This window comes from Portunus trituberculatus, chromosome 43 (genome assembly GCF_017591435.1).
Source record: "Portunus trituberculatus isolate SZX2019 chromosome 43, ASM1759143v1, whole genome shotgun sequence".
Classification (NCBI taxonomy): domain Eukaryota; kingdom Metazoa; phylum Arthropoda; class Malacostraca; order Decapoda; family Portunidae; genus Portunus; species Portunus trituberculatus.
The window spans coordinates 25,782,824-25,794,189 of NC_059297.1; the positions used below are offsets into that span (position 1 = coordinate 25,782,824).

At 46.1% G+C, this 11,366-nt stretch overlaps 1 protein-coding gene across 2 annotated transcripts in view; it reads left to right on the forward strand.

Moving 5' to 3' along the window:
* Positions 1–1,281: 1,281 nt before the first annotated feature.
* The window catches only part of LOC123518095 (single insulin-like growth factor-binding domain protein-2), a 10,739-nt gene continuing 654 nt past the window's right edge, over positions 1,282–11,366 (forward strand). The window contains exons 1-4 of one of the 2 annotated variants that reach the window (XM_045278705.1): positions 1,282–2,163; positions 2,453–2,584; positions 9,949–10,069; positions 11,340–11,366. The exon at positions 11,340–11,366 is cut by the window's right edge and continues 654 nt beyond it. In XM_045278705.1, the coding sequence (XP_045134640.1) occupies positions 2,580–2,584; positions 9,949–10,069; positions 11,340–11,366 (153 nt within the window). In that variant the 5' untranslated portion in view covers positions 1,282–2,163; positions 2,453–2,579. The remainder of the gene's footprint in view (positions 2,164–2,452; positions 2,585–9,948; positions 10,070–11,339) is intronic. The other variant, XM_045278704.1, reaches the window with a different exon arrangement.

Below are 11,366 nucleotides of genomic sequence, written 5' to 3' on the forward strand. Positions count from 1 at the left end.
ATTATTATTATTTTGTTGTCGATGGAAATTTTTCGTCTGTTACAACTGCGTATGAAGACAGAGAGAGAGAGAGAGAGAGAGAGAGAGAGAGAGAGAGAGAGAGAGAGAGAGAGAGAGAGAGAGAGAGAGAGAGAGAGAGATGATCCGTACTCGTCTTTTAAGGAATAACAAATAACAATAATGGTAAAATAAACAAATAAATACATAAATGAGTAGATAAAGGGCTTCTCTGACACATAAAATAAAGAGATATGGTATGATAAACAACGCTCTCTCTCTCTCTCTCTCTCTCTCTCTCTCTCTCTCTCTCAAGCGCGTCGGAATGGCCCTCGGCACCTCCCCACCCCACTCACCCCCACTCCAGTTCATCAATTAATTCCCCTCCCACCGCCCACCACATCCCTTCCCCCCATCACCCACCTGACACACCCTCCCCTCTTCCCATCCCTCACATCACAGCCGCCTCCCTCTTCTCCCTCTCGTCCTCCTCCTCCTTTTCTTCTCCTCTCACTAGTTCCCCTTCTTACTCCTTTCCCCTCACTCTCTCATCTTCCATGCCCCCTCACCCTCATCCTCCCCACCCCCTCACCAAATCGCCACCTACATTACAGCTAGAGATAGAAGCAGTGATTCTTCTCTCTCTCTCTCTCTCTCTCTCTCTCTCTCTCTCTCTCTCTCTCTCTCTCTCTCTCTCTCTCTCTCGTCTTTTTCTTCTTCCTTCCCCGTCTGTCTCAATCCCTCTCCCTCCCTCTGGTGTGTACTGAAGTGAAAATAGGTGTGTTTGTGTTTTATAATTTTCGTAAATGATTATCGCTGCCACTACTACTGCTACTACTACTACTTCTACTACTGATGATGGTGATGGTGTTGATGACGGTGCTTTCATCTTATTAGCAATAATAGTGATGACAACGACGACGACCATGATGGTAATGATGATGATGATGGTGACGATGAAAAGCGACAGTAACAACAATAACAACAACAATAACGATTCAAAGATAATTTTTTTTCTTACTCGGTTGATTAATATTTTGCTTAACCTTGACCTAACACATCCTTCGATAAGTTTCCAAATGTTATAGAGGAGAAGGCGAGAGAGAAGGAAGACGCACTACGCAGAATATCTTGTATCCTGTCAGAAGACCAGGCTATCAATGCCGACGATACAGGAATACATACAACATACACTACTGGCGAGGTGGACTTGGGAAAGGAGGAGGAGGAGGAGGAGGAGGAGGGAATGGGAGGCGGAGGAGAAGTGGATAGTGGCAGTGGTGGTGGTGGTGGTGGTAGTGGTGGTGGAGGGCTGCGGTCTGTAGGAGTGTGAGGACGTGGTGCGTGTGAGTGTGTTTCGGGCGTGCATACATGGAGGACGGAGGCGCGCGCGCGTGTGTGCGTGTGTGAGGGACAAGAGGCATCGTGCGTCCCCGCCAGTGCCATTCGCCTGCACGGCTCAGCGCTACCCGCCGGCGACGCCCTCTCTCACAAGTCGGGGGAAGGGGGGAGGGGTTAGTGCTATGTGATAACGCTGCCGACGCCTCCTCCTCCTCCTTTCCCCACCCCTCCCAGGCCTCCAGTCCCCATCCCGTCTCCCTTCCCTTCCCCCCAAGGACAACAGCCGCAGTAGGAGAGGCAGGTGACGCAGCCTCCTCTTCGCCGTCGCCCGCAGCCGGTTCACTTGTCCCTCCCTCCCTCCCACCCTCCCACCGCACCCTCCCTCCCTCCCTCCTTTCTTCCCACGACTGGGGGAAAGGAGCGCCTGTGACGGATCGAGAAGAAAGGAGTGAAAGAAAAGAGAGAAAAAAAAAAAGTGAGACAGCGAAAGAGAGGTGAGGCTGTGGCACGTACGACCAACCAAGTGGTGAACGAAGACCAATAAGTTAAATCAGATGTCCCTCGCCACAGCGGGCCGCGCCACCACCACCACCACCACCATCCCCACCACCACCAACAACAAAAACACCACCACCACCACCACCACCACTGCCGCCGTTAACCCTGCCGCCACCTCCAGTACCCCATACTAGCGTCCCAGGCTCCCAGCAGTGGTCTTGCAGCCCGCCCCTGCTAAACGGGGCAGTCCTGCCCTCGCCAACCCTGTGAGGTCACCATGAAGTGTCTCCTCCTCATCCTCGCCTTGGTCGCCGCTCTGTTGCCCAGGTGAGTGGCGCACGTGTGGGCAGTGAGGCAGGGCAGTGCAGGACACGGCAGGGAACGGAAGGGAAGGGAAAGGTCAAGATTTATAAGGAGAGACAGGGGAGCTTTAAGAACAGCAGAGGCCTTAAAGGGTTGTAATAACTGTGTGTGTGTGTGTGTGTGTGTGTGTGTGTGTGTGTGTGTGTGTGTGTGTGTGTGTGTGTGTGTGTGTGTGTGTGTGTGTGTGTGTGTGTGTGTGTGTGCTCGTTTTGGGACGTTCATTTCTACCGGTGTCCTGGTTTTCTGCCCTCAGATGATGGGGCCCTGAAGGGGTGTGAGGGAGTGAAGGGAGAAGATGGACGCAGAGGAAGAGAATGAGGGAAGGGCAATGAAGGGACGGGGCAGGCAGGGAGGGGACGCAATGATGTACAAATGAAGCGATGAGGTTAGTGGGCCGAGCTAACACCTAACCTTTCTCCGTATCTTCCCCTCCCTTCGATTCCCCTCGCAGCCCTGTGACTCAGCCAATCACTCCCCTCCCTCCTCCCTCAACTCACTCTCCCACTCACTCACTCATTCTCTCACTCACTCCCCGTCTCGTACCCTCACTTGTTTTTTTGCTTGTTACTTGATACTTTTCGGGAGATCTTCTTTTGAGAGAGAGAGAGAGAGAGAGAGAGAGAGAGAGAGAGAGAGAGAGAGAGAGAGAGAGAGATCATTCATATCTATCAAGATGAACATTATACTAACCACCACCACCCTCACCACCACCAGCGTTGCAAAGTACCTCTCTTCAAATAAACAAACAAACGAACGAACGGAGAAAAATGTCATCACGACCTCTCTCACCTTGTGTGTGTGTGTGTGTGTGTGTGTGTGTGCGCGAGCAGATAAAACGATTATCTAAGGATTTGTATGTAATCAAACACACACACACACACACACACACACACACACACACACACACACACACACACACACACACACACACACACACACACACACACACACACACACCATAAAAAGACATAAAACAAATACCTGTCTAATTTTTTTTTCTCTCCCCTCAATCTCTCTCTCCTCGATCTCTCTTGCACTTCTTCCTCTTAAACATTCTCCATCTCTTTCTCATCTCTTCGTCCTGCTCCTGCTGCTCCTCCTCCTCCTCTTCCGTCCTCCTGAGCCTCCGTTACGTTCACCCACGCTTGTAGAGGAAGAGATGAGAGGGAGGTCAGGAGGAGAGAGGAAGGAAGAGGAGGAGTAGGGCTTGTTGTGCCTATGTGGGAAGGGATTGGGATGGGAAAGAGAGAAATAGGCAGGGATGAATGGAGGGAGGATGAGGATAGGAGTGAAGGAAGAAGGGGAGATATGGAAGGCGATGAGAGGTCTGTGCCATATAGGGAGGGGTGAAGAGAGGGAGCATGTTGGATAGGAGTGACTTTGGAGAAGGTGAATGGTAAGATAGAAAACAAAAAGCATAATGAGAAATAAAAAGAATAAATAAATAAAGGATGTACACCTTGAACTGAACAATGAAGTTAATAAATAGAGAAAAAGAAGTATGAAATAAAGATACATTTCAGACAGATGGACTGATAAGCGAACTGTCAGATGAATAAATACGAATGAACAGATAGATAGATTGATAGATAAACACAGATTAATAAGTAGATACATTAGTACTTACAAACAAAAAAGTGTAAAGGTAAAAAAAAAAAAAAAAGATGACGTGTGTGTGTGTGTGTGTGTGTGTGTGTGTGTGTGTGTGTGTGTGTATGATGTGCACTTATGGACGTGTAGGATAAATAATGTGTACCCAAGGGTCAAGGTTACAGCGTGTATATGTGTGTGTGTGTGTGTGTACAAAAACTGAAGTGTACCCACCACGCTGCACACACACACGCACACACACACACACACACACACACACACACACACACACACAGAGAGAGAGAGAGAGAGAGAGAGAGAGAGAGAGAGAGAGAGAGAGAGAGAGAGAGAGAGAGAGAGAGAGAGAGAGAGAGAGAGAGAGAGTACATAAAATTTGGACTTCCTTTCTAATGTAACTATAATATGTATTAACTAGTGACCAAAATAATCTTAAATCAAAACTCCTTTGCATAACTAAATTGGCCACTTTTCTTTTTTTTTTTTCGACTCTCTTCTTTGGATAGATTTCTTTTTCATGAGGTGCGAGTATTTTTTTTTCTTCCTCTTTGTTTCCTTTCCCGTCACTCATCACGAAGAGAAAGGAAAAGAAAGAATGAGAGAAAAAAATGTAGAATGTCTCACATCCTAACTTTTTTCATTTTGCACGAACGTTATGAGTTTTTTTCTTTATTATTATTTACAGTGTTTTGGAATGGCGAGTGATATATCAATTTTCTACTTCACATTATAACTGATTTTTAACACTGAAACTAAACGTGTGTGTGTGTGTGTGTGTGTGTGTGTGTGTGTGTGTGTGTGTGTGTGTGTGTGTGTGTGTGTGCACTGTCTAGACGCTATTTAGTCATTCAGTCGGAAAATGAGTCAGTTAATTCAGTAAGCAAACAAGAGCAGTTAGAATCTTTTCCATGTAAAATTAAGAAATAAGTAGAAAGTATGATCACCCAATAAGTAAATGTCACAAACACGCACGCACGCACACACACACACACACACACACACACACACACACACACACACACACACACACACACACACACACACACACACACACATACACCTCAAATTTTTGACCGATAGCACACCGCATTATTAAAGTGCCGCCAAGTTTATCAGAGTCAACCATGTGTGTGTGTGTGTGTGTGTGTGTGTGTGTGTGTGTGTGTGTGTGTGTGTGTGTGTGTGACAGGTCCAGATGTTGCATCCTCAAGATGACGCCATCATCAGCGTGGGAAGCTCTTAAGTAAAACGATAAAAGAATAATATGATTGCGTTTAAATATACAAAAAATGTTACAAAACAACTTACCCGTATTGATTCTTGTTTACAGATGACAAGTTTTTCTTTATTTGAATTTTGAATTTCATTTAGCAAAAATAAAAGCTACTGTAGAGTTTGAAATATTTCCTTTTTTATCACTTTTTATTTTCAGAGATAATCTTTATGTAATGTTCACGATAGATTTGCATCTCAAGATTTTCTTAAGTTTGAAAGGAATCCACGGCAGGCAGATGATCAAGGGGACTGTTTTCAAGCACCACAAAGAAGATTTGTTAGTCTCTCATGTAGCTTTTTGCAGTTGGTAATGTAAAATTCTTAACAAACTGTCACAAGAATCACGAAAAGACTCTTTAAAAATTCACAGTAACGTTTTCTAGAACTTGCTCTTTCCAGCTTATGTAGAATCCTTATTAAACTTTCATTAGAATCATGAAAACAATCTTGGAAATCTTAGCAATTTTCTTTAGAATTTTTTATCCCAATTGAGGATGTAAAAAGCTTGTTAATTGATCACTAGAATCACGAAAAACACTATTGAAATTTGTCTTAATTTTCTTTAGAACATGGTGAAAGTTATGACAAAGTAAGAGGCGGCGGTGCGAGGCCTCGATGTAGTATGTACTGTTCCCTCAATAGTGATGTCAGATAGTACACTGAATGTCGTGTTTCTAAATGATGTAGAAATTGATCAAAGGAGTAATGAGACGCTTTACATCAAGAGCTCCGCTCCGCTAAGACCGTCAGGAACTGAAAATGTAAGATAAGATGACATGGTTATCTGAAGCTGATTTATTTGTAAGAAACTTTTTATACATGACATCGTGACTGAGGAACTGTTCGCGCGCGCGCACATGTTTGTGTGTGTGTGTGTGTGTGTGTGTGTGTGTGTGTGTGTGTGTGTGTGTGTGTGTGTGTGTGTGTGTGTGTGTGTGTGTGTCATCTGTCCGTGCATTAGTCTAGGCGCATGATTGGTGCACAGGTACATGTGAGACAGGATTTCTCTCTCTCTCTCTCTCTCTCTCTCTCTCTCTCTCTCTCTCTCTTGTTTCATAACTCTTGTTTATTTCTATAAACTCACTAGCCTAACATAGCATCAAAATGCTGGGAGGGAGCTTACCAATATTAGTCCCAGAAGCTGATATTGGTAGGCATCAGAGTAGAAGTATAAACCAATCACAAGCTTACTTCATGGAATCCTAAGCCAACGAAAGGCATCCTTGGCAGCACCGTCACTGATATTTCATCTAACACTAATCAAAATATGCGAGTTCACTACGGACTTCTGATCCTCCTTCCGCGATCTTCGTTCTTCACAACCTCAATATATCGAAAAAAGCATTTGAAAGAAATTACAAAATCAAATATAATATCCAGAGAAGAGTCATGCGTGGTGGTGTTGGCGCACCCTCGCTGAGTGAGCTAAGGTCGTGTTTCTATACGACTTATTTCCATATTAGAAATGTCTGAACATTACATATTACAAAGTTGAATTATTGCTAATGACAATTTTTACATTTATGTCGAAATATATGACGAGTTCTGAATGTTTAGTAACTGAAACAACACCCTAAGAACGCCCTCCCAGTGCTGCGTAGTGCGCAGAGATAACAGTGACTATAGTAGAAGAGGCACCAGGATGTGACATAGGCGCCGCACAGCCTCCTCAGGGTTAGCTGTGTGTGGTTATCTAGCCAAGCATGAGAAAAATATATTGTACTGCTCAGATGTTACGACCACTTCCATTGCTGTTCCTAGTTACCACAAGCTTTAAGTCTAGAGACACGGAGCTGAGTGTCCAAACAAAGTCTCTTTCAACCTACGCCTTCAGTCCTTGCTTTCTCTGCCTTCACATTTAGTAACTGTTTAAGGAGGCGACTTTTCGTGACATTATGGAAGGAAGGCACAAGGAAAGGGGAGGGGGTCGTGCATGCCAAAGAGGCGGCGGGGAGGGATGAAGAGGGCGCGCCGTGCATACCAGGGCGGGCGGAGAGGTGGGGACTTGGCGGGGTGGCTTGGCCGCCGCCCGTAACTCGGCCCGTCACGCTAACTGGCCTCTATTGGCGCCTTCCGCTCACCCGCCGCTCCGCCTAATCACCTTTCTCTTTCTCATTCCCACACCCACAAATCAATACTGCTGCTGCTGCTTGTTTTGTCCTACTGTCGTCACTCCTGAATCTCAGAGCCCTGTGCTACAGTACAACCTCCTCTGTCCTTGTGGTCCAGCACAGTCTTGTTCCGCGGGTTGCCATTCCCCGCTACTGGCACGCGGAAGTCCGGGGAGCTTCCGGAAAGGGATCGCCTGCGGGGCTTCAATGCCGCGGCACTGGTCTGATACACGTCCGTCGTGAAAAGCTTTTGGAATGGACGAAACAAAATGCACCGAAGAGGTTGGTTGAAAATTACTGAGCTGGTAAAAGAGCAGTGCGGTGTGGCGGAGGAGCACGCTGCACCATTATGCTTTTTTCGTTCTTTATTTTCAAGACCTCAGATGGGAAAACATGATTTTACTAAGGTAACATCCCTGACGTGGCCTCCCGCGTCGCACCTCAGCGACACTCACCACCAGTAGGCGCGGCCTTGGCAGGACAGGCTGCTTACGAGTTCACTGGTATCTGTGTGTGACCTCATGACTCACGCTCATGTACAGCTGTGTGGCGCCGTATTGCACTGTGTGTGTGTGTGTGTGTGTGTGTGTGTGTGTGTGTGTGTGAGTCACTATGTACGGTGTGGAGGATCAAGTACATATACTGAGTTGGACTGCTCTACTTTCCCGGTAAGGTCTCAGAGGTCACATCTAAGGGAGAACCTGAGACTTTCCACACACCGGACGTTCACTGTTTTGTTAAAAAAAAACACAGAAACTGCTCACCTATTACTTAAAAAGAGATGGTAACGTTACCACAACCTGAACTCCAGTGTACAAAATATTAGCATCCGATGCTAGCCAGCACTAGTCTGGTGTGTGTGTGTGTGTGTGTGTGTGTGTGTGTGTGTGTGTGTGTGTGTGTGTGTGAATGGTTTAGTGGAGTGAGTACACGGCCACGAGGACAGGAGGGTTCCAAGAAGTAACTAGGATGTGAAAGCATTCTCGCTGTTGTCCCAGGCGAGGCACCACTTGGGTTCACCGGGTCAGTCTTGCACCACGTGTGTTGGGGTGGACGGAAGTGTCCACCGTGCGTCTTGCGTGACGGACGAGCCGCCGCGTGGTGGTGTTTGTCTGGCGTGTATAATGGTGGTGGTGGTGGTGGTGTTGGCGGTGATGGATTGATGGTACCACTCCATTAAATTCGGTCTCAATAATAACTATTGCTAAACCATTTCACAACAACGGTAGCATGTCATTTCTCTCTCTCTCTCTCTCTCTCTCTCTCTCTCTCTCTCTGATGCAGCTCATAAAGTGATCTTGACAACGCCTTGCCCCCACGAGCCAAGCCACCCAGGTGATGCTGCAGGTGTCTCCACTACGCTGAGTGGTTCCTCTGTTCAGTCTTTAAATGAACGAAACACTGCTCCTCACCGGCTTCCTCCTCTCAAGTTTGATAAGTGATGTAGGAGCCACTGGCAGCATGTGTGGTGGTCGCGACTCGTGCCCGACTTGCTGCGTCATCATGCACTCGTTGCACTGTCTTTCAATTCGTAGAAAAATACCATACCAAGAATTCCTTGAGGAGAGAGAGAATGAATATACAAATGAAAGTTGCATGTCTCCTCTCTTCGCGCAAGAAATCTGGCGGCAGTCATCTTTTCTCCAATGCAAGGGAGTCAACTTGTATTGACTATAGGATTAAATCGACAGCTGAAGCTTATAGCAAAATGTCACCAACAAACACGAAGTATCCAGCCAGTTTGTAACCATCTATTCACCTCGTCATGCTGACCTCCACCCCCTCCCCCAAAACGCTCCTTCCTCTGAGTCACCATTCACAGCCTTTGCTTCGAAACAGAGGCATCACCGAGCTATTATGTCCCGTATTGCTTCCCGCCGGCCAGGTTTTGCATCTCGCTGGTGACACATCACTGCCTACATTCCCCCACCCGACCCTTTCCTCAGCCACCTTGATTCACACTATTTAAAGCCATATTCAGCGCACTGTGGAGCGAAAAGGAACAAAAGGTGACATGAGTTTTGATTAAACTTTTCGGAACATTAGCTACTTTTAATAAGGCAATGCAATGTTTCGGATACAATTTGCAATCAAAACAAGGAAGTGAGGAAGCTTCAGTTTTCTTTTCAAAACCCGCCGCATTCTTTTCCTAACTTCTTCCCGGCCAGAAGACACAATTGACTCTTGAATGATTGAATGGTTTTCGTTTTGATGAGTCACTTTTTCTTGTCATCTCCCTTGTTCATCCACTAACAGATCTAGGTGCATTGCGTGATGATGCTAACATTATTTGTGTGTGTGTGTGTGTGTGTGTGTGTGCATTGCGTGATGATGCTAACATTACTTGTGTATGTGTGTGTGTGTGTGTGTGTGTGTGTGTGTGTGTGTGTGTGTGTGCATGTGTGTGTGTGTGTGTGTGTGTGTGTGTGTGTGTGTGTGTGTGTGTGTGTGTGTGTGTGTGTGTCGCACTATGCTGTTCCTCTCTAATGTAACCAAACACAATATCTATCTTTCATATTCGACTAATTATTACTAAACATGAAAACATTCCCTTCCGTGCCTAGAAATTTAAAACATTTATCGAATCACTGCTCATTCTTATGTAGTAATCTGCCAACTTACATTTACGAAGATACTTTGAGGAAAGAATGTTGACGATATATTAAAAAATACCCTCATAAAGTACTTGAATTCACAACGTTATAATCACATTCTCATACATTCAATATATTCTTATGCAGCGTTTGTGTTGCAGCACGCGAGGCCTGTCCTGCCTGCCGTGCCGGGAAGTGACTTGCGAACTGCCCGCAGCCGTCAAGCGCTGCCCCTGGGGACTCGTGCTGGACATGTGTGGCTGCTGCTTCGTGTGCGGCAAGGTAAGGGTCCCTTTACCCCTACCCCTCCTGCATGCTCCGGGAAACGCTTTCTATCCCAGCTCTGTCGCCTATTACCGCCTGTCTTAATGGGCCAAACTTTGAAACACTTCTGCGTAACACTACATTCAAAAGGCTCTAGTAGTAGTTAAACAGGTCTTAGAGGATACCTCTCTTATGGTTTTAGTGACAAATTATTACGTTTTTACATTAATAATAGGAGACAGTCTTGAGAACCCAGTTAATTATCTCGCTGGCCTTTAGCTATAGTGAGAGAGCATAACGTTTCTAAATATGGGTCAATACATCAAGATCCCTCTTTCTGATGTGGTCTTGCAGTATTTTCACCGCTAAGCATAATGAGTGGCTGGACATCCTTACCCCTCCTGCCACTATGCAAGACTCCTTCATTCAGTCTGTAGTACCCGTCCCTGTTGACCTCCCAGCCTCCCTCTCCGATCCCCGCCTTCCTGCCATGGCCGCTGCAACACCTTCCTACACGTGACCCATCTGAGGTGCTGCGGTGTCCTCTCCTGCTTTACCCATCGCATTTTCTCTCTCTCTCTCTCTCTCTCTCTCTCTCTCTCTCTCTCTCTCTCTCTCTCTCTCTCTCTCTCTCTCTTTCAGTTTCACGTACCTCCCTTTCCTGTCCTCATTCTTGTGTTCAGCTACAATCTCTAGTGACCCCTTCCCTTAATGTTGCTCTCCCTTCCCCTCTCCACCCCAACTCTTCCCCTCTCTCTCTCTCTCTCTCTCTCTCTCTCTCTCTCTCTCTCTCTCTCTCTCTCTCTCTCTCTCTCTCTCTCTCTCTCTCTCGGCCTTAATTTGTTCCCCCCAATCGTCCTGTTCATCCACTCATGCATCATTTATTCCCCCACATATGTGTCCTCCTTTCCTTGCACTTCTGGTTGATCTATATACGATAATTTCTACACAATAATTCTTCTATACAATAATTTCCTTGGTCCTTCCTTCCTTCTTTACTCCTTACTCAGAGACTTCAGCGTCATATCCTTAATGAATACTTTCAAAGAGATCTGTAGTTGAAGTAACATTAGTTTTTGTGATTTTTTTTTTTTTACGATTCTAGTGACAGATTATCAACACTTCTGCTTGATCGACAGGAGAAACACTGTAGAGAACCCGGCTAATAATTATCTGTGTGACCTTTAGAATTAAACAGTCGAGGCGAGAGACCAAAGCGTTTCAGAATACGCTGCTTATCCTTACAGCACAGCGACCTAACAACCTAACACCTTTCCGTCATTCCCAGGGCCCCGGTGAGACGTGCGGCGGGCAG